This window comes from Cynoglossus semilaevis, chromosome 11 (assembly GCF_000523025.1).
Source record: "Cynoglossus semilaevis isolate Cse_v1.0 chromosome 11, Cse_v1.0, whole genome shotgun sequence".
Taxonomy (NCBI): Eukaryota; Metazoa; Chordata; class Actinopteri; order Pleuronectiformes; family Cynoglossidae; genus Cynoglossus; species Cynoglossus semilaevis.
Window position 1 is genome coordinate 4,660,262 of NC_024317.1, and position 24,806 is coordinate 4,685,067.

Here is a 24,806-nt window from a genome sequence, read left to right on the forward strand (position 1 = left end):
GTGCAATAAATAAAGTATCAAAAGAGATTATTTTTAGAGGCCTGAAAACCACCACCTAACAGTGATGGCTTAAAATGTTTTGGTAAATACTTCTATTCTCTCAACAAAAAAAATGTAAAACCAGAAATACAAACTTCTTCACTTAATGATTTCCTGTACACAAAATACGTTTTTCGGTTTTACCTCTAGAGTTCTTTCAATTGTTTCACGTATAAGTCAACTATTTCCCATTTGTCGATTCGTAGCAGGGGCCCAATCCTTGTCTCACATGCTGTTGTGGCCCTAACTAAGGTGCTTAACCCTAGGTTATCCTCAGAAGCTGTACTGATAGCACCGGTTGATGAGTGTACACAAATTAATGTGAGAGTGACAAAAACAAAGACAAAATGACCTTTTGTATGATGCAACAAATTATTGTGAGAGTGGTTGGTCAATGACAAAAACAAAGACAAAATGACCTTTACTCTCAAGTCAAGATGCCAAATGTTAAAAAATAAATAAATAAGGATTAAATAAATTTTTTTTTAAATTACCCTCCCAGGAACTTTTCAGTGAAATTTAATTTGAATGCTGCCCTCCCAGGAACTCTTTTTCAGTGAAATTTAATTTGAATGCTGCTACTTCACATTGTTTTCCAGGTCATCTTACTTTCTTCTTTTTTTTTTTTTTTAATTACTTCACACACACTGCTGGTGACCTGCTCAAAAAAAAAAATCCAAAAAATGTAGGTCTAAAAATGACATGCTGAGAAGAAAAAGTTACACTGAAGTACTCCAGGGAATCAAGGCAATGGTCTGAAGTATAGTTGCAGCAATTTAAAATAACTGTGTCCTAGGTCATTCTTATCTGATTAAAAAGAGGCATAAAAGGGATGTTGCTCGTGCAGCTCAGACAGAGACTCGCTGCACTGTGGGAGCTGTGCATCAACACAAACATGTCTACGAGTTTGAGGGTGCGTTTGCCGGTGTTCGTGCTGGTGATGGAGATTGTCATGGTGACACTCTTTGCTTTCTTTGTCACCTATGATGAGAACGCCAACGCTAAGTTCCAGAACAATGAGACCAATCCAATGGAGAACTCCATGTATCGCGACTATCCGTACTTTGCCGACGTGCAGGTGATGATCTTCGTCGGCTTCGGCTGCCTGCTGGCATTTTTTAGGTTTTACGGTTTTAGTGGAATGGTGTTTAACTTTCTCACGGCTACGTTTTCAATCCAGTGGGCCATCCTGATTCAAGGTTTCTTCCAGTTTTACTATGATGGAAAAATCCACCTGGGGGGGTGTCCACCCTGTGGACCGAGAGTTTGCCCGGGCGGGTGTGCTCATTTCTTTTGGAGCTGTGATAGGAAAGACCAGTCCCATTCAGCTCTTGGTGATGGCCCTGCTGGAGATCCCCATATTTTCTGTGACAGAGTGGGCAGTCCTGAAATACCTCAGAATCAATGACGCAGGGGGCAGTATTCTCATTCATCTGTTTGCATGCTATTTTGGTCTGGGAGTGACTTTTGTTCTGTACCGTCCAAATCTGAACAGCGGACATGCAAAAGAGACAACTTGTTACCAATCTGACATTCTGTGTGTACTGGGAACCCTGTTCCTCTGGGTCTTCTGGCCTTCATTCAACTCTGCTCTGACCTTAAAAGGCGACGATCAGCACAGAGCAGTTCTCCACACTTTCATTGGCCTCAGCTCATCAACAATCACTGCATTTGCCCTGTCAGCAGTGTTCAACAAACGAGGTAAACTGACCATGGCTGACATCCAGAATGTGACTTTGGCCGGTGGCGTGACTGTCGGTGCTTCTGTGGACATGATGATTTCTCCTGCAGCTGCCTATGGACTGGGCATCATGGGCTGCACTGCCTGTTTCTTTGGATATCGTTACCTGACTCCATTTTTAGCTCAACGCATGAGGATCCAAGACCAGTGTGGGATTCACAATCTCCATGGTCTCACTGGACTCATCTCATCCACAGCTGGAATCTGTGCAATCCTCCTAGCCACCGAGGAAACCTACGGCCCAAGCATGTACCAGATCTTCTCACATCGGGCTCCACCTGAAGGACATGAAAAGCTGCTTGAGCTGCAAAAACTGATTCCTGGACTGAAGCCTGGTTTGGGCCGTACTGCAGAGGAACAGGCTCTCTACCAGGTGGCAGCTATCTTTGCTACCATTGGAGCATCAGCAGTTGGTGGGCTCCTCACTGGTCTGGTCTTGAAGTTGCCATTCATGGCGTCTCCGTCTGACGATGACTGCTTTGATGATGAGCTGTTTTTTGACACACCGTCAGACTTTGACAGTTCTGTCACATTACCTATAATGTGTGAAGATAACAGACAGAAGGAGTCAATCAAGAATGTCTGAAGCGTTGCACTGAGAGAATAAAAGAAAAAATCTCTTTTTTTTTATTCCCAATTGTAGTTATAAAATCTCAATTGTTAATGCAAGACTGAACATACAGTATCTATAAATATAATATATTATGGGATGGGATATGTGAATAATAATCATTTGTTTACTTTCAATTTTGCTATTAATAAAATATTCCTAATAAAAATAGTAGTGGAATTATTTTGTTATTAGCTGTGGGATATGAGCCTTAACAATAGAACCCACTTATCTACTTTATATATATATAATTATACAAGTTATACAGCATACAGTAATATACAGTTAATGATCAACACTGATACACTGCTACAAGACAACTACAATCATAACTGTAATAAAAAAATCTTAGAATTAATAACCGTTACATTATTTCTTTTGTTCAAGATTATCTTTTGAGTTGAAATTATATAATTTCTCAAAAGTCAAATTCCTTATCTCATTTAGTGACATTTTATTACTAATGACATCCAGATTATGACTTTTTTCAGAATTTTATCTTGACATTGATGTATGACTGTGACACGTCGTATCTCGGTGTCACTAAAGTATCCCTGGTTCACTGTTATTAACGGGGCATAAAAACGAATTACATACCATAATCACTTATATCATGCATTAGGTAACTTTATTGCTGGAGTAAATTCTTATGTAATTCTTATGTTATGAACCTTAATATATATTATCAATTTAATATAAACATGACATCAGGTGAAATTATGAAGTGACATAAATTGTTCTTTCAGAACAAATATTTAAAATCACCCACATCAGTCACTTTATTTGTTCTTAATCTTCAATTAAATGATAACACAAACACTTAAACCCTTCATTTCTATAAATAATTTGGAATCAAGTATTTACTTAACACACAAGGGCTTGTTCTTTCCTGTGTATTTTTTATCTTTAGTTTATCTTTAGTTTAAAAGTCACCATAGTCACATCTTGTCTTAATATAAAAGTTTTATTGGTTCATCAATATAATAAAAACAAAACCCTAATAAAATCTTATGGCTGCTGGATGCTCCTCAGGTCATGTGTGTAATGAAGTGGATGCTGCCTTTTGAAGCAACATTGAGCCTTATCTAATCACACAAATATCTAGTGTGTTTATTTAGTTGCAGTTTGTTTAAAGTCCATTACTAAAAGTGCTGACAGCAACTAAAAGTGAAATTCTCTCTTTTAAAAAGTACGTCACGTAAAAGATTATTTACGTAAGTATACATGGTGACGTCCAAAGGTCTCAGAGTGTGGAGAAACGCTGTAAGACCGAGACCTGGTTTTAACTTTTCTTCTAGTTATTTCTTCTCCTGCAGTGGTGATCCTCCTGATTTCTCCTCGTTCTCAATAACCTTTCAATGGCATTTGTAAAATATATTCTGCTTTACTTTGTATTGTATTGATAATATTGATAATATAAACCCAGTATATGCATTCATTCATTCATACATTTTTTTCTCTGTTACAGTATACAGGGTATTTAGGCTGATAATTAAAATTTGAATACAATTGACTTTACTTGACCAGATATACACTTGAATTAAAAGTTTAACATCCATTTAGATAAATGTGTTTTGTAATTTTGGGCTGTACAAATACGATTGACTTTACTTGACCAGATATACACTTTTACTGTTACTGTACTGTTAGAGAGGTAAGGGCAGTAAAATGCAAGTTACTGAATTTGACTTTTAGGACGTTTAACTCATCGACATCTTTTGTTTCCAATTCTGGAGCTTTTTTGCAGTGCAGTGATGAATTCCATATCATTTTATTATGTAAAATAAAATTGTAATGTAAAATATGTTAAGTATTTATAATAAAGCTAATATACTGTAGGTCTATAATACATGTGTAGATCTATATGGAATATAGATGATTTTAATGTTTTCAACATTATTTAAAAAAAGTAAGATGTCTTTAAAGGAACGTTTCAATATTAAATTGTTGTTTATTTTAATTTCCTTTATTTTTCTGTTCATATCTTTTCAATCAACACATTTTTTTTCTGTTACGTAGAATTAAACATCACATCACAGCACTCTTACTTTTTACGCATACAGTTCACGTTGACAGCTTATATGTAGTGGCTTTATATGAGGAAGCACAGTGCCACCCTGTGGCGTTAATGTACAATTAAAAAGACCTATCGGAGGCAACGTGTTTGAAACTACTAACCCTAAATTCCACTTTAATAGAATCTCATATAATATAATCTTTGTCTGCAAATCCGTGTGACTTTTTTCTGTACATTTGATACGATCTTGTGGGTCATATATAATTACACCATGGTCCAGATATAAACAATACAAACAATAAAACCTAGGAAACTATTTTTTTTTAATTTCTGGTAAAATTGACTTCTCAAAGTTACAATGAAAGTTAATACAGTAAATACAGAGATATGAAAAGATTATTATTGACAAACAAAACAGCACAACCCAATAGTTTTCAAACACTTTTCAAGGAGTCGAAAAATGAAAAATGACCCAAGGGCCCTGTAATATCTTAGACCAGTGGTTCTCAAACAGTGGTGCAGTGCTCTCTAGTGGTACTCGGGGAAAATTCGTATTTTCATATTTACATTTTCAATTGAATCAATCTGAAACATACGATGCACAATTATATACAACATTTAAAAACAAACATCTTTATAAACATTTATAAACATCTCCCCTGTGTGGTGGAAGCTAATAGTGAAGGCCTACGCTGCTATATTCTAATGTTGGTCAACACAAAGAGCTCAATGTTTTCTCAGGTGGTACAGAGTATAAAAAGTTTGAGAACCACTGTCTTAGACCATATCGAACAGTATGAGTTTGACTATGATAACTTACAAATACATGACAGTAAAGTACGGCAAATACATGATAGCAAGTACGGCTAACTGATAGCAGTAAGTTAAAAACTGAAAAATACGTGAAATATACACACACACCTATACATATATATAGTTGGCATTGTTGATAGAAGCAGTGACTGACTTTTGGCTGCAAGAAGCAGCCAACATAAACATACAATGAACACAATTAATATACATACATCTTCAGTTTTGGAATACTTAGCTGTAGGGCCAAATTTGTCGGGGGGTTTCAGAGTTTTGCTTCTGTTAGATCAGTTTGCGATCTTCAAATGTATTAGCTTTTGAAGATATTAAAAACAAAAACAAAAGTCAAGAAAATAGCCTGTACCTTTTCAGTAGTGGCCTCGTACCACCTTACTCGTTATGTTCTCTGGTGTTTGTTGTTGTTGTTCAAAGTCCCAGCTAAGCCCCCAAAAACCCACCAGGTTGTCAGCTTCGGTGCTCCGTTCACAGATGGTTGGCGTACTCCTCTCCACTATTCGAGGTGCAGATCGCTTTGGTTCGCTGTGTTTGTACAGTTGCATACAAATCCGACATATTGAGTCTATCAGCGTTCTCCTCTTCTTGTGTTCCTGCGTTTTCTTCTTCTTTTTCTTCTTCTTCTTCTCCTGCTTCCGCTTGTTGCTTTCTGACCTCCGGTGCCTCCTCTGTCGGACTTCCATCTACAGCGTGCTGTGTCTGTGGAGAGCTGCGGCCGCACTGCATCCTGGGAGGTTTGAGAGCGAGATTGGCGTAACAGTCCTGCTGGAGAAACAAGCAAAGTGTCCTGTGTTATTTTCAGTGATGACAAACGATCAACAGTTCTTAAATATCGAATATCGTGTTTATTGCTCTTCATTTCTAAACTCAGTAATGTAGATTGAAGGACCGTAGATTAGTCCAGTGTTCCCCAACCACCGTGGACCATAGACAGTTATCCAAGTCCACTTCATGGATCTGAAAACTAATATTTATTCACCGCGAATAATTTGTCTTTTTTGTCAACGCACCAGCGATAGGAAGAACAATTAAATAATCTCCCACTAGGTGGCAGCAGATGCTATAAACTCTAATTCAAAAAGAGCCGTGGGAGACTTTTGGTTGTGACTTTGTTCTGTTCCTGTCGATGGTGCAGGCCCAGGTTTCAGTGGGTAAAATGTGAGATTGAAAGATTGTATTTCATTACATATAGTTTATGTTTTATGTTATTTTTATCTTGAGGTGAGCTGTGGGAATTTTTTAAGAAATGTAAAATATGTGTTGTTGCTCAAAGAAGATGGAGAACACTGGATTGTTCTACGGCAGGGGTTCTCACATACAAATCTTGAAGGTCTATGGAAGCATTTTTCAACAAAACAAAGAGTGGGGGTGGGGGGTTCACAACAGGGGCGCACACAAACATTTTTCAGTAAGCCAAAGGTCCATTTAGACTGTGTTACAGTATCTCTAATATGTCATATTTAGACTATGACAGCATGAATATCTATTATAATAATGGACCCCTTTCTTGTCATTTCCAACTTTGAATATGCCATTTTTTATTCTATCTAGTCGCCCACTGTTGACAAAGCACAGATGAGTGTACCACTTGAAAAGCAAAAGTTTAAAAAGTTCCATGTTCCACCTATAACAAAACATTGGCAGTGAAGGAAAGGAAAATAGCTTACGTGGGAGAGTTTGAGAGCCATTAGTCAGCAGTGTTTTTCTTTTCTTATTTTTTTAAGTTCTATTTTTTAAGCTCGGTTTTACCTTAATTGAATCAAATGTATGCTAGAATTTTTTTTAAATGTTACAAAACAGTTACTTAACCTGTGAGGTGTAAGTGAGTCTCTGTTGCTCCATCACAGGCACAGAGCTGAATGAGGAGTGGGGCCGAGGAATGTTGTCTGTCAACGGAAGAGTGTCTGAAGATAAACAACAGTAATGTACATCATTGTACATGTGAACAAACATATTTAAAACATAAAAATAAAGTAAGCACACCTATCACCCAACGAACTTACCTGTCTGTTCGTAGAGGATGTTTCCATAAATAGGATTATCTTCCATCTGCTTTGGGCTTTGCCTTATTTATTCACAGAATATAAATACATATGAAATACACAGACATGATATAAGTTTTAACATTTAAGCCGTAATGGCTACGGCACATACCTCTGTCGTGGGTGTTTTTTTTTTCCTGCACAAAGAATGAAACAGTTACAATGCAATACAGAAAGATTGTGTTTCCATTTGACCTTTTGAAACAACAGAATAATCAGGTACCTGAGCAACATTGTAGCACACAGAAAAGAATGTTCAATGATAGTGAGCAGACCAGTAATCCGCCCAGTGCTATGAACAGCAGCGGTAGCCAGGATGCTGCACATAAATTGTGGAACCAAAAGTTACCTGGAAAAAGCAGGAGGAAGCGTCATTTACAGTAGGTTTCATCCGACCTGAGTGTAGACCAGGGGTCTCCAATGTTTATAAATATATGTCTGAATGTACACAATACAATCACTCAGGGCTCTCGCTGTTTTTGCAGAATATTTACATACATTTAAAACATTTTACATAGATAGATATAAGTTAAGACCTGTGATTCAAATGTATGCATGCTAATGTGCCTCTAAGCAGGACAAATAAAGTGTAGGTATGTTAATTGTCCATTTTGTCCAAAAAGTGAGGGAGAATTATGAGACATTATGTGAAGTTTCATAAACTAATGTAGAACACGAAGGTGGAGGAATCCTGTGACCAAATCTGCAGTCTCATCACCGGGTTCTGACTCTTTTTTCTTGACTTTTTTTGATTTGTTTATTTATTTATTTATTTTTGGATTAACGCTACATTATTTAACTTCTTGGTACTGATTCCGATTCCAATCATTTTTAAAAGCCAAGTAAACTTTTTACAGTATGTTGTATAATGGGAACATTTGTCAACTTTATTATGTAAATAGTGTTACATTATAATTAATGTATGTTATAAGGTTTATACATGGAAGACTTAACTGACATTTTTGAACATTTTAAGATATTGATTTACACATTGATTTGTGCAATGGGCCGCCATTAGATAGATGTCAAAGATGAACAAGTGATTGGAAAAGAAAAATTCTTTAAACTACAGGGTAGTATTTCTATTCTATAAGTAGATGATAGTTGATACGTAACATATAATGTTATTCAAAGTATTAACCCGAGCTTGTGCAGCCTGTGTTACCGTAACTGATGAATCGTCCTACAACATTTCGTCAAGATAACAGATAAAACTGTAAAAATAACTCGACTGTGAGAAAGAAAGAAAAAAAAACATACCGTCAGAACAAGTGCCGTTGCCGTTGCAGGTGGTCGACATGATGAAGAAGAAGAATGAAGTTATCTGTCGCTTCGTCTGTATCTGTTCATCACAAGACTGTGACTGTGTTCATGCCCATACAGACACATTACAGGATGTGTGCTTTTGCAGAAAACCACAAGTCCCTAGGTTCTTCGACAAAGAAGAGATCCAGTGAGGAGATAGTTAATGTCTATAAAAAGCCTCTCCGAATTATAATAAAAACAGAGGCACAAAAGAAAAAATAAAATACATTTCTAACAAATTTCTCTTATTTTATCTTGAGGCTTGGTTCCTTTGAATACACATTTCTGTTACTGTAGTGACGTTTTGCAATTGAAAAAAAACTGTCCAATTTTGTAAAAATATTCGTTGTATGTGTAGTATTTCAATTTATAAGGTAAAAGATTATATACGTCTGTATGTATCTATGTGGGTTTATCCGATATTAACTTTTTGCCGATATTCAATATGCTGATATTGTCCAAAAACTTAATTTCCGATTCTGACATCAACCGATACCGATATAGGCTGGTAATATTTATTTATTTATCTGTACAAACCACTGTATTAGTTGCTAGCACCAGCATTCTGCGTACAATCCCCTGAATATTAAAATAGATTCATTAAATAAGCTGCAATTCTGGCATCTAGTGACTTTTACTTTCATGTACATCCGTTTATCACCCCAAAACTATCTCTATATGTATGTAATACACAAACGTTGTGTGTTCATGTACATATGTATGTAATACACAAACGTTGTGTAACGGGCGTAATTTTATAGGTGCACCTGAATCATGAGTCATCGCTTTCAAATCCACCCCCTGCAGGTCAGGGTGTGGAAATGCATGCTTTGTGTGTATGCTGTAAGAGAAGACACAAATACAGAGGAATTCAAAAAGTTCCAATACAAAAAGGGGTTTTTCTAATATGATACTTAAATGTACTCAAACGTAGGCTCCTCTCAGCAACCAAGACTTCGTGGCCGTGAGCTTGGAGCTTGAAGTGACCGCAGCACCGCCCTCATCCACCGACATCCCTCCCGGAGGTGTTGGAGGCGGGTCAGACTGGAGCTGGTCCCTCCTTCTCCCCCTCCTCCCCCCCCTCCCCCCCCTCCTCCTGAACGCTGATGTGTAACTAAGTTCTGTCTACAAGTCCACCAAAAATGTTCAACTTCGGATCAAAATTACTTTTGCTGTTTCTTCTGGCTTTTCCCTGCGGGTTGATATCCATCGGTGAGTCCTGTGTGTGTGTTCGTGTGTGTTTTCACTGCCTGGAGTGAACGATCCTTCCCCGAGGATCCCTGAGATCCTACAGAAAGTGAATGAAAGTCTCCAACCTGACTGACGTGGCACCGCAGCCTCACAGTGAGATTCATCCACAGGCTTCACATTTGAAATCACTGTTTTGTTATTATTTATGAGTTTGTCATAGTAGTCAGGTACTTTAGTCTACACTGGACACTCCGAGGCTCGGGAGAGTCCAGGCTTCGGTTTAACACGAATGGTAACGAATTACGTCTGCAGGAATAATCTGAAATGTTCGATGTCTGCACAACTGATATTTACACTTTATTCCAAACATGTGAGGTTTGTGCGTGAGTACGACTGTTCGTGTGTGTGTGTGTGTCTGACACACACACAAACACACAGTTAACTTCGCTGTCTTTGTGGGACACGTCACCATAGATAAGATTCTAAGCAGACCTTATAGGTTTTCCCTCAGACACCCTACATTTACAGTGCATGGATGGTGATGTAACGCGTTACGTGTCCAATATGGTAAAAGCATAGTTGCATTTTTTAAACCATTTTCATATTTTTTTTAACTCATGGTAAATTTGATGCAACACGTAAATTCTACCTCAACGAACAACAAAACGCTAAAATGCTGATTTAAAAAAAGAAAAGAAATGTATGTTACACTTAAAACATAAAACATAAATGTAATGCCAAATAGCTTAGTGGTTGTTAAAAATTGAAATATACTGAAATACGGTAAACAGTATTCAATAGTGTTTCTTCCTCTCTTACAGTTGAAATGTAATGTACGTAAACACTTCAATATAAAAAAAACAACCAAGGTTTAAAAGAAAGTACAAGATGTAATTATCATTTTCTTATGTAATAAACAGTGATTAATTGCCATGGGCAAAATCAGGCTTGTAATTGCTTTTCCAAAAAAAAAAAAACCCTTTGGGGGGGCTGATAACAATTTACCGACACCCTGGGTCTTTAGTGAGACCTTAGGTCAAAGGTCAGAGGTCAAAGGGCTGCTATTGACTCACCTTGAAAATGTAACTGTTGACATCACATTAGTTCTACACAACTAAATAAACGTTGATGAAAACACAGAAACTAAGTATTAAGATAACGTTATCTTTTTTATTCCACTCTATAATCAAATATAGAATAGAATAGAATAAAATAGAATAGAATAGACTAGAATGGGATATAAAGGTGTTTCACAGCTAGTGGCCCAATGTGACAATCCCGCATGTCCTCTCCTCTCTACAGGCCATGTCTCAGCACAGTCGGACTCTGCTGAGGACATCGCTGAGGACATCGCTGAGGACATCGCTGAGGATGCTGATGCTGCTGTAGATGAGGAAGAGGAGGATGATGAAGAGGCTCTAGTCGAGGAGGATCAGATGCAGTCATCGGTATGTACCTGTGATTGTGCAACAGTGTGACAGAAATAAAAAGGTTTCACTTGGAACTGTTCATGTTACGACGTCATGTTCACCCACAGGATGGAGACGAAGATGAGTCAGAAGAAGGTGTCGATAAACAGCTGGCTTCTCACCCCGATGCCGACACAACCATTATCTTCACCACAGGCGAAGGTCGGTCTAAAACCTACAATCTTCAATCTCTACAAAACACATCTGCTGTTTTCTTACTGAGGTTTTTAAAGTCAGTCACAAAGAGCCAACCTAAATAGATTCTAAGATAGAATAATCCTGCCTCATCCTGCTCTGCACCTTAAAACTACACCTAAACTGTGGGCTTACACTGTAGTTTGTGTTCCAGTGCTAACGTTATTTGTATCACTACTACTCTACATTTTAGAGTTTCCTGCCAATGAGATTGTGAGGTTCCTCGTGGGCTTCACTAACAAGGGGAGCCAGGAGTTCACTGTCCAGTCGCTGGAGGCTTCCTTCCGTTACCCGCAAGATTTCCAGTTCTATATTCAAAATGTAAGTTGGATCAGACGACCACAGACAAACGTCTCTGCACCTTTAGACTTCATAGTTTAGGGTGAATTATTTGTCATCGCAGCACACCACTGCACACAACGAGATGTGACCTCTGCATTTTACACATCACCAAAGTCAGCAGGGGGCAGATTAAGCCCCTGGGGTGTGTGGGGACTGGACCAGCTCAGTGCACCTCAGTAGACCTTCTGGACCTAAGTCCACTTCCCTAACCACCAAGACACCACTGCCCCCATCATATTGGATATGTTAATAAAGTTAAAGTAAATTAAAGCTCACATTAAGTTTGATGATCCTTATTCTAAACCCTGAAAATTGCAGTGAATTCTGGGATGTGACTGCAGCTCAATTAGACTCAGACTAATGACATGTACTGTATATGTTCAGTGTGATGAATATGTTATGAAGATAATTACCACTGAGGAAATTAACATAATCTGCTCAGTCCCTGTGATTCTCATTGGTATACAGTATTTTGCATTTATTTGTTTGTTGTTTTTTTTTTAAATACACTGGGGACATTGATCAACATCTATATGTAAATGGGACACATTGTAACCAAGGGCGTATTTACATTTGTGGTCAAACAGGAAGCTGCCCCACATTTCATTTACCCCATATCTAAGACAGATTAACTTCCTGTTTAGGGTTTAGGGTTACGTTTTCGATTGTTCTCTGTCTCTGATGAAAGTATGAGTTGGTGAAATCAGTGGTTTGTAATATGTCATATGTTCGTGTGCTCAGTTCACAGCCTTGCCCCTGAACACTGTGGTGCAACCCCAGGCTCAGGCCTCCTTTGAGTACTCCTTCATCCCAGCACAGCCAATGGCTGGTCGTCCTTTTGGTCTCGTCATCCTCCTCAACTATCAGGACAGTGAGGTGAGAAGGAGTTCATAAATAAACCAAACCAAAGTGTTTCTAGTGGTGGTTTTATTCTTTTTTTCAAAGCTCTTCTCTCTCTGGAAGTTGCTGTTATCTACAAAGCTGTTTTGAACTGGTGTCGCTCTACCGTCATTATTTCCCCCCTGCTGGTGAGATATTTGTTTGCTCATTATTTTTTTTGGCTTTTGTTCAGAGTAACATGTTCCAGACTGCCATTTATAACCAGACTGTCACCATCACGGAGAAAGAAGAAGGACTGGATGGAGAAACGTAAGGATTTTTTATTCCCTGTAACACTGTCTTTCCTCTAACTGAAAAAAAAAACAGATTAAGCTGCTTCTTCCTTGGCAGGAAAATGTGGAAACACTACATTAATATTTAAACTAGGTGATGAACGGAACAATTTTAAGCAAATAATAAGCAAGTTATTTTTGCTGTGTCTCTGAAGGCCACATCCACACAACATCTGAGGGTGTGTAAAAACAAGTGTGAAACTGGCACAAAGCAATTAGTTTAGTCAGTGAAGGAGCTCCAAGCAACACAACACAGAGGAAACAGTTTCCATCTAAAAATACAAAGACACTTAGTTTAGATGATTTTTTTTTGTCAATCTAAATACATCAACACTACAGCTTTATGCCATTAGTTGTCACACAGGGTTGAGTTAAGGCTGCAGCTAATTGCTAATGGTAGAAACTTTTTAACACAGATGTTTTTACTGTGTTGGAAGGATGTTCATGTATGTGTTCCTGGTTGGACTTGTGGCCCTGATGCTCTTTGGGATGTACCAAGTCCTGGAGACCAGGACGGTAGGAGATCTTCTTCTACTGACCTACAACAGGGTCTCTGTTTTAAAGATTAAGTCTCTGTGCAAGGTCTGGCAAACTATTCAAATTCTTGTCGTCTGTCATTGTTGCAGAAGAAACGAATTCCAGTGAAAATTGAGAAGGGCACCGGTGGGATGAGTGACGTGGACATCAGCTGGATTCCTCAGGAGACTCTTAACGTCATGAGTATGTTCTTTTTGTTTTATTCTCAACTGTCCTCAGCCTCATTTTTCTGTTAAACTCTCTTAAAAAAATCTTTAAATCTTTACGTCATCGTTACAGACAAGGCCTCTCCGAAAACATCTCCACGTAAACGAACCAAGAGGGCAGCAGGAGCTGATCAATAGAACTGTCATGTCGTCCATCAGGCTTTAATCCGTCTCCTCACAGTCACCTGATCTCCGATCTCAGTATTTGTTTTTGGATGTTTGAGCAGTGTGGTGAAAATCCTTCTGTGGATGTTTGTTCTTCCTGCTGCAGATGGGCTCAGTGTGCAGCAGGATAAGACACTAAAAGGCTTCATTTGCAATTCATTTCTTTATGTGTGTGTGTGTGTTTCTGTATGTGTGTGATTAATGTAATGGAAAAAAATAAAGTGAAGCGGTACAGGCTGATGATGTTAGGTATCTAACACTGGTGTTAGTGTTTAGCCACATTAGCATCTTCACGTGTTAACTGTGTTCTCAGAGAGCCTCTGTGCCTTATCTCTACTGTGACGAGACGCCACAGATCAAAGGTTCAACATCCTGTCGGCCGTTTTTTTTTTTTTTTTTTTTTCAAATATGGGACTGATGGCAGCTTTAACATCAACCATCAAAACTGTGTTCTCTAGAGAAATGGCAGATTCTTTGTATGTTCTTACCACAAACAGTAAATCAGAGGATCAGCCAAGAATTTCAGACTTTTGTTGTGTGATAATGATGCACTCGTTCAGACTGCATGACATTATTTTTCTAAGAACAATAAAGGGATGAACTACCTGGCGTATGTTTTGGTTTCCTCTGTTAAATCCTAAATATTTCAATATTATAGTTTTAATATTAAATATTACATTAGAACTACACAATATCTGCATATTGGATATCGGCAAAAAGTTAATATCAGAAATCCCTACTGGAAACAGTTCTAGTTCTGCAAATGTCAGAGTTACTTTTTCAGGAATGTTGATTAATCTGAAATAATCATAATTAATTACGTACTGATGCATCATGATTGTTATTAATCCATAGCCACCCTGTAGGTCATCATGATTGTTTGTTATTAATCCATAGCCACCCTGTAGTTAATCAGATTGAATCAGTTGTTGTTTGTTTTTTTGCAGTCTCAACTTTTTAACTACAGGACTACTGTAGAGACCACAACACGGAAACAGCTGCCGCTTCTGTTTCAGTCCTGACACTGCCACACCTGCTATTCTCGTTGAACGGAATTACAACCCAGTGCATACGCTCCACTGGGGGCTAATCGAAGGAAATGTTTAAATCGAAATGAATCTGCCCTGCTGCGCCCCCTGCAGTAGCTCCACACGAACCACCGAACTAAAGTAAAGCAAATAAATAAATAAAAAATAATAATGAAAAAAAAAAACTTAAAATACTTGGCCATCATATATCACACAAACAGAATCAAAACACCTTTTTCTCACTACTGCTAAAGAAACAACAACAACAACAAAAACCACAAGAAAACGCAAATGTATTCACCTTTGTGGTGTGGGGTTTGCTCGATGCTGGAGGAGAAGGAGGAGGAGGGGAAGGAGGAGGAGGAAAGTTTCCGGTGCTGAGGCTCGTCGTTGGGCGGGAGGGGGAGCAGGGGAGCGGGTGTTAACGACAGCACTCGGCCGAAGCAGGGGGAGGCTGGTACACACCCACTAAGTGTTTGTCGCCGTTCCAACGCCGGTTCTCCTCAGGGATGATCGGACGGCGATCTCCTCCATCCTGATTGAGACTCCTTCCGCATCAGCAGCGCCTCCCACAGCAGCAGCTTCATCCCGCGCCTCCGCTCGGACTGAAATGGGATGATATGGGATTGTTCATGTCGACGAAGACAGCGGGGATTCTTGTTGCTTTCTCATTTGGTAAGATGTCTCGACATGTCTCATCCTATAGTGTAATTATTATTTTTTTAATAGTTACTGGATGATCTGACAGAGTAAACTGCAGTTCCCTCCATAATCGCAGATGTCACAGACGGTGCAGTATCTGCATCCATAACAGTTGGACTGGATGGTCCGCTGTACCGTCACATTATCATGGAGTACGGCCGCCCACTGACCACACATGCTGACCGGTCTCCCTGTGCAGGGTTTCAGACTCTGACGTCCAGACAGATTATTCCTAGTAGTAAGGTGTAAATGTTAAATCTCGTTAAGCTGCTGCAGGTGTGGCAAGATATGTAGGTCACTGAGAGAGAGACAGAGAGACAGACAGACAGACAGGTAGATAGATGGATAGATAGATGGATAGATAGATAGATAGATAGATCGCAGTGGTTCTCAACCTGTGGCACATGTGCCAATGATGGTTCTTTCTGGTGGTGTGCTAGATTTTTTACTTTGAATTATGTTTGTAAAATATTGGAGATATTTTAAGAAACACTGTCCTGTTTTCTAATGTGCTTGATTTTTTTTTTTTTAAGTCTGTTTATGCCAGCGGAGTCCATCCACCAACAACCAGAAAGTGCAGCCTTATTAGTTTACAGTGGCTGCTGGGGCAAAAAATATGACGTAAGGGCTCATGATATAACAGATAATACATCAATTGTTATTTTAGTCAAATTTTATAGTTAATAAATAATGTTTTTTAATTTGTATTTACTGTCAGTCAAGACTGACCAAACTTTGAGACCACTTTCTGACCCTACAAGGTCTACATTTTCTCCTGAAAGAGAATTTTTGTCCCACTTTTTCTTTATTGGAACTTAGTGCCCCTAGTGGAGGTACATAAATAAAGCAGCAAGCTAGTGTTGATCAGGGGGAGAATATTAATGCAAGGAATTGCCCTGCAGAGATGAGTGGGTAGAAGTGAACCTGCTGACACTAGCACAGGTGTTGGTGTGTGTGTGTGTATAAATTACCATTTATATGTTTCTTTAACCTGGGAACGTCAACAATTCAGTGACTTTTAAACTGTTTTTTTAATGTTATGAATAGTAATAGTAATAACAAACACATTGAGTTAAAAAATGAAAAATAAAACTAAATGGATCAGAAACTGATCAATCTCAAAAAAACCCTCTCTCCATAAAACCATCAGATCACTTTTGCCTTTGCCTGGGACACTGACTTCTAAAGGTTCCAAATATCACAGACGTATCAAGTTTAGTCAACACTCATCTGTTTTTTTTTTGTTTTTTTTTTTGCAGTGTCCCTAGTCTTCTCAGTGTCAGCAGAGTCAACCAATGTGAAGTGTGAGAATGTTTACAAGGACTTCTCCGACTGTGTCCTGGAGCTGGGGGAGAGCATGGACAACTATCAGGAGAATGTGACCAGTCAGACAGGAGTGGCAGCAGTGTGCAGGTAAGGACAAGGGCATTTCTGATCTGCACCACTGTGCGTAAAATCATTTTTTAGTCTGTTTTTTTTAATCCAGGTGCAGTTTTAAATCTGAGAGGCACAGAGAAGAATTGAATGGTGCTAAGGTATCAGGGCATTGCTTTAAATAATTTATGACTATGGTGCAGCAGAAATGAAAATCCAGGGACCTCCTTTGTCATTGTTACTGCCTGCACTCTCCAAACCAAGCGTAGAATATTGTAGACAAAGATTTATTCACAGGCAGGCTGTTAAAAATGCCCGCTTACAAATCATCTGTGATATTGTTTCATTCTGTGATGCGGTTGCCATGGCAATAAAAGCACAGTTTAAATGACTGAGAACAGCTTGGACCATCTGAGACAATCAATAGATTATTGGCACGCAATATTAATTCACCACAGCCGGTGCACTTGAAACAGGCGGGATGACTACGGAAGAAAATGCCAGATGCAGAGTTAGTCTAACGACCCTTTCTTTGGCACAGCCACTGGGAGACTTTCCACACGTGTGCCCTCACAGCGCTGTCCGACTGTCAGGAGGAAGTCAGCTCCATCTGGGAGACGCTGAGGCAGGACTCCAGGAAGATGCGCTTCCAGGGAAGTCTGTTTGACCTTTGCAGCCCCAGCTTCGCTCCCAGCATATGTTCCCATCTTGCTGGCCTGACTCTCCCGCTGATGCTGATCGTGACTGTGTCTAACTCGATATAGACTGAGTGTGGGTGAGGATATGGGTGAGGAAGCTCAGACTGAGTCTTCCTGAGTTCTAACTTAAGCCTTGGATTAAAGTGACAATGTTTTAACATGGATTTTTATGACAGAGCACCAGAGGAAGATAAGTCAGCGATAGTTCAGATGAATCATGTTTAAATCCCGACACACACTTCACTTTCACTGGTACAGCCACAAAGAAAAAGTCAGCGACAGATTTATCTCTGGTATTCACCTCTGGGACAAACTGAGCAGCATAAGACTGCAAATCAAACGTCTCCCACAGGGACATTGCCATTGAACATCGTAACATAACATATGTGGGATCTGTTCTCCAAACAAACTGAAAAAATAGGGCCCATATTTGACCACATTAATGACCAGACAAATGCAGATGAACTCCCTCAGAACTGAACTACAAAATTAGGAACATCTGGGATGTCGAATTCCAGTCCAGTGAAGGGGCTAAAGCAAGGACATAAGTCTTGATTTCATTATGAGAGTGATGCCGGGCGGACGACTTGAAAACTATGTCACCACCTTACAAAAAAACCTAAATTAAATTAGACCATAGTTTTTGGATTTCACGAATAAACATACTACTATCGCTATCCTAAATTTAACCAGTGTGTCACACTAAGCAGTCCTGACTTTTTTTTGTACAAAATATTGAGAACTGGTTTTTTTTTCATACACTGTACAACCTAGGGGCCATGATTCAGTTCTTATCGACAGAACAGTGATGGACATCACATACCTGTATGTCTTAACATTCTATCAATCAAAGCCGTAGCTACTGTATGAAGAAAACAACTACATAAGGTTCAATTTAAGAAAAAGATAAATGGGCATTTCACCGAAAACAGCAGCATCCAAACCAGACACCAGTGCGAGATAATCCATTATGTCCAATATGCAATAAAAAGAGAAATGTTCGAACATAGGTTTTCCAAATGATATGACAATCAAGTCTGTTGTATTTGCTCTCGACTATTTTAGCTCATTCTGGCTACATGGCTGCCAAAAACAGGTATCAGTTTTGGCAACATGTCTGTCTGGTCTCCATGTCTGTAATAGAAGAAAAAAAATTCACAGTTTTTTTTTTAACTGACTGTTGGCTTGTATGTTTGTCTGCCAAACCTCTTAAGTGTGCTGTATTGTACACAGTGTAATGACAATTTCACCACAGATTACCACAGCATGGCAATTCACCATATGTTACACAGTAAAGAGCTGTTTGTGCATAATAATCCAGAATCAAAAGCATGATTTGTGGTGTTGTACGTATGTATCACTGTATCTAAATTTGAATAATGCCCAATTTAGACAATTATTACGCATTCATAAAATTCAAATTTTTTTTTTATAAATGTAATTTTGTACCAAATGTTTTCAATTAGCTTTCTACCAATTGAAGCAGTAAATAACACTGAAACCAAACCTAATATATATATGACATGCTGCCCTGGTTGAGTATTCTGCTCAGAATTGTTAATAAGCAGAACAACTTGCTCAGGTTCGTAGCAATTTGAATCTGTCTATAATAAATAGATGTAAAAATTAGCAAGACAAAACACTTTGAGAGACATTAACCTAAGTCACAATATTAAACGGTGGGAATATTTACTTAGGATTCAGAGCAAATTCAAAACGTATCAGCATTAGCATTGATCCATCTCACCATATGACAACGGCCCTGAACGTATTTCACCTCATGTATTTTAACTACAAATGCATGACAGTTTGTGTGTCACTTTGTACCTTGGCTGATGTGTAGTGGAAATGATCAGTGCATGAACTTATGCTAGCTCCGCAAACATCATACTATGAGCATGTTTGTTTTTGTTTTTTCTTTCATCCTTGTTTCACCAGTGGCAGGATGTAATCATGCCTTCCAGGTGGCCAGATTATGAGACTAGCCGCAGTCTCCTGTAAGCATGAGCAACATGTATGGTGACTCACTGCAATCCTGTTTTGGTCTTTTTCCATGTTGTGCTATTGAAGGAAGCATGAAAACGACTGTGTTGTGATCGGAGCAAATTGTTGTCATGTTCCCTGAAGTCATTCCAATCAAACTTCTGAATGTCAGTGTTAGCCATGTGGTATTTTTTACAAGCTGATAGAAAAGCACAGTATTTACAGGACTGCACTGTATAAAGCAATATATGCCAATATTTGTAGTAATAAAGCACCATGTTTAAATTTGGTGTGTGTGTGTGTGTGTGTGTGACATGTTGAATCACTAGTAAACAGTTTTCCATGGCATTTCCATATAGGGAATGTCACATTTATTAATCAATATAAAGATAATGCTGGTGCCACCACTGCCGCATTACATCAGTATTGGTTGAAATCCCAATCAGAAATTAAGCGATAGCATGTCAGATATCAACAAAACGGAAAAAAAAACTATTTATAACCTAATTTACTATTTTAGCTTCGACCATAGCATCTTACTTTGGGTTCCAGCAGAAGAGTCTGTTTAGTGTTATGGTCAAAATTGGTTATTTCTATAAAGTACAAATGTGTGAACTGGTATGACAAGGGGTCAAACGAATCAGTGTTTTTTCCATTTACAGATTACACACCACAGCCTTAATTGCAGCTCTGGGTGTTCTTCTGTGGACAAATGACAAGTTCATTTCTGTTTTGTTCTACACCATGTGTGTTGGTAATGAGGATGGACCAGGATTCGTCCACTCATTAGTGTTCTCCCATCTGCCTTCTTCCACCTGGACACTGAACAGCAAGGCAGTGGTGGGAGAAAATAAGCCGTCAGAGCCCGAGGTGGACAACAACAGACACGCTCCGGGTTTGCCCTTCACTAGAGAGGCTTCTTTTTTTTTGTCCAGAAAACAATGGTCATTTTTCCAATGTAAATTTAGTTTTAGGGTTGTCAAAATGTCTGCCTTAATTATTTTGAGAAAGAAAATCAGTCACGCTGTATATACAATAATTCTACTATGGAATTGTGTGCTCTAACACACACTCCATACACACGTCATTTACACAAACAGCAGGGAAGTTTCACTCAAGCTTAAAATACCATTGACTGTATCTGCAGTTATTGGTCTTTCTGTTCCACCAGTGTAAGGGAGGGAAGGTTTTTTGTCATTTTTAGGAATAATGATGTATCTGGTTTTATCCAAGTTAATTATGATTAATTAGGATTAATCGTGAATAATCAAAATAACCAAGTGGTTTTATTCTGTCTACAACAAACAAAACAAGACGTTACTCTTATAATGCACTCAATATACTGCACAGTTCCCACCATCGACACCCGAGCAATGCCTAACTTCTTTTATCAGTTGTTTCAAAGTATGTTTGAGAAAAACACCCGAGCAATGCCTAACTTCAGTTGTTTCAAAGTATGTTTGAGAAATTTTCAGAGGCTCGTTTCAGCACTTTTAACAAGTCAACAATCAGTGGATGATGGTAACAATGTAGCCATGTTTTCTGCAAACAGTCCTTACTAAAAGAAAAAAACAACACCCCTAAAAAGACTGTTAAAAAGGGCTAAAGACACTGACATGGAGACAAAGAGAATGAACCATAGCCCAAGAGGAAAAAATAAAGTGTAATGTACATGTAGTCAATGGTTGTGGTGAGAGCTGATTTCATACACAAGCTTGTTTAAACGAATGTTCGTGTGTATGTGCAGATATCCACAAAAAGAAAATCAAGGTATAATTTTTTTCTCAGCTTGTATTAACCATCTCTATTGACACAGAACTAATGTAACAGCACTGCAGGAAAGATACTACAGAACTGACAGTGAGTGCCAGTGTCCTCACTATTACATTATATACACAATCTAAAGGATTGACATCTCTTTTTGGCTCTCATATTTGAAAATTAGCTTTGGTAGCAGTACCACTACCGACCAACAGAGGTCGACTCTGTAGCTCTATAGACCTTAATTCAAAATTACAAACCTGACTTATGGCATACCCACAATGTCTTAACATCTAATCATAGAACTTCTGAAGTTGTATCAGTAAATACTAAACATGATATAGTTGGTGGTAATCTGCGCAGGTTTAAAAAGTAGGCACAATTTCCCAGTTCTATGTAGTTAATGCATCTCCTGATTCGTTTTATATTTTTATTTGTCAATAAAAAAGTTTAAAAATGAAAAAAATTGAATGGAAAGGGAATGTGGGATTTAGACTAATGTACATAATTATGGGCTATAGTTTTTCAGAAAAAAAACCCCCAAAAACTTGCAGTTGTTAGTTCCTGAAAAGTGTCACCTGGTGTCTGCATTACTCACCGATCTCAATACACAACAGAGTTAACACTGTCAGGTATTTAATGGACACAGAATAAATAGTTCGATTAATGGTCCTCAAGTGTGATTCTTGACAACATTAAACATACAACAATGGAGGTTTGTGTTCCTGTTCATTTACCAATAGTAAAACAGTCTCTTTTCTGCATCAGTTTCTAGAGGTTTAACCATCCACAGATGTTCACTATGGTGTCCACAAGACCTCACAGGTTAGACTTAGGTCCGGTGTTGACTGGTATGGCCCTCAGCTCAGTTCGCATGCACAGGTACTCTCCTATGACTGACATCAAGGCCATGCAGGCAACATTGACCAACCACCAGGAGAGGACAGCAGGGAAATGGGAATTATAAATCCAGCAGCCAATCATGTGGAAAAAATGCACTGTGACGGTGAAGTCTAAGCATTGTTTTCCTCGACGAACGAAGAACCAAAGACCAAGGGCACTGTGCAGAAAAAAAGAGCACAGCAGTATGTTATAAGCCGCAGTTGGCTTTGTTTAAGGAAAAAAATAGAAGAAGAATGATTTTCTACATATTGCCAATCCACAATCTATACAATCAACAATCAACATTAACAGCCACAGGGGCAAGGAAAGGTTTCACATAATATTTTGCTGACAAATTTGTATTTGTCAGCAATAACAACTGTAAAGATTCTCACAAATAACACACTCACAACACTAGGAAACCAGCTACACTTGACTGGAGGCCATGCCTGGAAACAGTACAATATGGACTAAAAAGGACTCCCCATTGTGTATCAAGAGTGCAAAACTTTTGTTTTTTTACCATAAACACTATTCAGTCACATTGGCAATGAATTACTTTTACTTTTTAATTATTGCTTCACACACTATGTTGCAGCATCAAAAATGCACCTTAGGACTGATTCAGTTTGGGCCAAAACAACATGACATTCATAAATAAAATGTGCCTTTTTTCAACGTTTTCTCAAATGTCTTCTCTAATGGGTTTAACCTGTCCATTTCTTATTTTACATTTTAACCTGTCCATTATTTCTTATAAACAAAGACTTACCAGGTGAGTGAGTTCAAGATAAATGCCATCATTGAAAGTCTCCCTTGCATTGATGCAAAACCAAGGGCCTGCGACAACAGAACAAAATACATGAGATCTACTTCAGGAAAGCACAGATGTTTTTTTAAACTGCATATTATCTTGAATCTTACTTCATAGCTGAAGATCTGGTCTAGCGACTGACTGGTTGGCACCAAACTATCCACACCAACCATCCACAAGCCCAAGAAACTGTAGTAGATGCACTGCATCAAGAGAATCTGAGACACTATAAGGACTGGGTCCCAGATGTAGCTTCGGAAGTGGCTGGCCATTGTGTTATGCGTTGGCCCAAAGGATAAAAACAGCTGGTCTTAACTGTTATCAGCCTGCCATTAGGTATGTTCTGTTTGTAAACAAAAAAAACACAAAAGTTAAATAGTATTTACATTTTAAGTATTTTATGCATATTAGGAAAAGAACTAGCAAATTCCAAGTACATGACAATTTCCTAGATTATACAAATATTATTTAGTTCTAATGAAAGACAAAAACAAAATAAATTAAACAACTCTTTCTTCTCTCTGCTGATTGGCCATTATTTTGGACTTTGGTCTGAACTTTACTTCACAAAACAAGAGAATAAGGAATTAATTCCGATGTAACCATATGGCCCCAGTTTAGGCGTGGTGGTAAAACTTTTACAGTTATTTTGAGATTATGTAAATAATGTAATTTCTTTTGTATGCTAAAGAAATAGAACCATTTTAATCTTACTCTAGTGATAACAATTTAACGTGCAATTTCGTTTTTGTTGCACTGACTACCTACTTAACTGAAGTTTGAAATTCGCGGTAATCTCAGTTCATATGTGGGGAGACACATTTGCTGCTTCTGTTTACTGTTTTCTCAAAACAAAAACCGCTGCCGCTAATGTGAACTTAATACGTAATTAATGTAATTAATAATGTAATTACTCATGTATTACATAATTATGTGAATTTTAACGTGTGAGTAGTAAAGCTATTTGGCATGTCTCACAAGAAGACTAACCGAACTCACGATAAACGGTATCGTGTGTTCGGTTAGTTGTCACGAATACATTTAAAAATCTGCTAATGACGATGTTAGCCAATGACGTAGAATGAGCAACATCCTTTAATGGAACGTGTTTTCCTAATATAACGAAAACTGTACTTACTAACGATGACAAGACAAACCAATGCTTCTAACATCATTAGGTAAATTAGCACCACAACAACACAATTAAAGACCGCCAGTTATCAGGCTATATTCTTCCTAAAACAGAGAACACACACACCTGAATAATGTACGTCGAGGCAGCTGACGTTTACATGAACTCCACTCTTTACGTTGGTATCTTCTTTTAAACAAACATGACGTTATCAACTCAGGCCTCGCTAATGTACTGCTGAGAATCGCTGATCAACACGGAAGTCTGGCTTATGACCCCGGAAAGAAAACTCCACTTTTTAATTTTCTTCTTCTTCTACTTCCTCCTCCTCCCCGGTCATGGTGTAGAAGAACAAGCTCAACGCTGCCCTCCACCGTCAGCCAAACTAAAATGACTCTACATTGACATGGGTTTCAAACTCGAAGGATAAACAACTGCGTTATGTACACACAAACAAGCAGACGTTCAATTATACCCTATTGCTTTTCGTTCTTTTTCGAAAACAGTAACAAAAAATAGACCAGACCCCTTTCCATGTTTCAAATTAGAGCCTGCAAGGAATCACTCCGACAGCCG

General features: G+C 38.4%; 5 protein-coding genes across 6 annotated transcripts; 3 read left to right on the forward strand and 2 right to left on the reverse strand.

Annotated features, from left to right (window-relative positions):
* The first annotated feature begins 583 nt into the window (after nucleotides 1-583).
* On the forward strand, nucleotides 584-2,366 carry rh50 (Rh50-like protein). Its single transcript, XM_008320078.3, is given in 2 exon segments — nucleotides 584-1,276; nucleotides 1,278-2,366. Coding segments are annotated over 2 exon segments (1,494 nt in total). The 5' UTR covers nucleotides 584-871.
* Nucleotides 2,367-4,711: 2,345 nt separating this feature from the next.
* LOC107989245 (uncharacterized) lies at nucleotides 4,712-9,498 on the reverse strand. Of its 2 annotated transcripts, none has more exons than XM_017036742.2 (7): nucleotides 9,347-9,498; nucleotides 8,535-8,706; nucleotides 7,498-7,623; nucleotides 7,387-7,411; nucleotides 7,236-7,297; nucleotides 7,042-7,136; nucleotides 4,712-5,994 (listed from the first exon to the last, which is right to left on the reverse strand). In XM_017036742.2, exons 2-7 carry the CDS (start codon nucleotides 8,572-8,574, stop codon nucleotides 5,701-5,703), a joined length of 642 nt encoding a protein of 213 aa, XP_016892231.2. In that variant the 5' UTR covers nucleotides 8,575-8,706; nucleotides 9,347-9,498; the 3' UTR covers nucleotides 4,712-5,700. The 2 variants fall into 2 exon arrangements, with proteins under 2 accessions (XP_016892231.2, XP_024916000.1); XM_025060232.1 differs by having other exon boundaries at nucleotides 4,712-5,997.
* A 140-nt stretch (nucleotides 9,499-9,638) lies between these two features.
* Nucleotides 9,639-14,465, forward strand: LOC103386010 (translocon-associated protein subunit alpha-like). The gene is made up of 9 exons (XM_008320079.2): nucleotides 9,639-9,791; nucleotides 11,073-11,218; nucleotides 11,308-11,401; nucleotides 11,628-11,755; nucleotides 12,518-12,652; nucleotides 12,849-12,925; nucleotides 13,386-13,464; nucleotides 13,575-13,668; nucleotides 13,765-14,465. The coding sequence occupies exons 1-9, from the start codon at nucleotides 9,722-9,724 to the stop codon at nucleotides 13,827-13,829; spliced, it is 888 nt and encodes a 295-aa protein (XP_008318301.1). The 5' UTR covers nucleotides 9,639-9,721; the 3' UTR covers nucleotides 13,830-14,465.
* A 641-nt stretch (nucleotides 14,466-15,106) lies between these two features.
* On the forward strand, nucleotides 15,107-19,929 carry LOC103386011 (neuritin-like). Its single transcript, XM_008320081.3, has 3 exons — nucleotides 15,107-15,559; nucleotides 16,846-16,999; nucleotides 17,502-19,929. The coding sequence occupies exons 1-3, from the start codon at nucleotides 15,505-15,507 to the stop codon at nucleotides 17,722-17,724; spliced, it is 432 nt and encodes a 143-aa protein (XP_008318303.1). The 5' UTR covers nucleotides 15,107-15,504; the 3' UTR covers nucleotides 17,725-19,929.
* A 1,202-nt stretch (nucleotides 19,930-21,131) lies between these two features.
* Nucleotides 21,132-24,738, reverse strand: sys1 (SYS1 golgi trafficking protein). The gene is made up of 4 exons (XM_008320082.3): nucleotides 24,357-24,738; nucleotides 23,209-23,441; nucleotides 23,057-23,124; nucleotides 21,132-22,462 (listed from the first exon to the last, which is right to left on the reverse strand). Exons 2-4 carry the CDS (start codon nucleotides 23,368-23,370, stop codon nucleotides 22,222-22,224), a joined length of 471 nt encoding a protein of 156 aa, XP_008318304.1. The 5' UTR covers nucleotides 23,371-23,441; nucleotides 24,357-24,738; the 3' UTR covers nucleotides 21,132-22,221.
* Nucleotides 24,739-24,806: the final 68 nt, after the last annotated feature.

Coding starts and splice junctions, on each gene's coding strand:
- LOC107989245 (XM_025060232.1), bottom strand. CDS start 8,574: ATGTCGACCACCTGCAACGGCAACGGCACTTGTTCTGACG. Junction 7,137..7,235: donor CATCCTCTACGAACAGACAG/GTAAGTTCGTTG, acceptor GTTTATCTTCAG/ACACTCTTCCGTTGACAGAC. Junction 5,998..7,041: donor GACTCACTTACACCTCACAG/GTTAAGTAACTG, acceptor TTGTTTCTCCAG/CAGGACTGTTACGCCAATCT.
- LOC103386010 (XM_008320079.2), top strand. CDS start 9,722: ATGTTCAACTTCGGATCAAAATTACTTTTGCTGTTTCTTCTGGCTTTT. Junction 13,465..13,574: donor AAGTCCTGGAGACCAGGACG/GTAGGAGATCTT, acceptor TCATTGTTGCAG/AAGAAACGAATTCCAGTGAA. Junction 13,669..13,764: donor GGAGACTCTTAACGTCATGA/GTATGTTCTTTT, acceptor TCATCGTTACAG/ACAAGGCCTCTCCGAAAACA.
- LOC103386011 (XM_008320081.3), top strand. CDS start 15,505: ATGGGATTGTTCATGTCGACGAAGACAGCGGGGATTCTTGTTGCTTTC. Junction 15,560..16,845: donor TCTTGTTGCTTTCTCATTTG/GTAAGATGTCTC, acceptor TTTTTTTTGCAG/TGTCCCTAGTCTTCTCAGTG. Junction 17,000..17,501: donor GGAGTGGCAGCAGTGTGCAG/GTAAGGACAAGG, acceptor TCTTTGGCACAG/CCACTGGGAGACTTTCCACA.
- sys1 (XM_008320082.3), bottom strand. CDS start 23,370: ATGGCCAGCCACTTCCGAAGCTACATCTGGGACCCAGTCCTTATAGTG. Junction 23,125..23,208: donor ACCAGATCTTCAGCTATGAA/GTAAGATTCAAG, acceptor CTGTTGTCGCAG/GCCCTTGGTTTTGCATCAAT. Junction 22,463..23,056: donor ATCTTGAACTCACTCACCTG/GTAAGTCTTTGT, acceptor TTTTCTGCACAG/TGCCCTTGGTCTTTGGTTCT.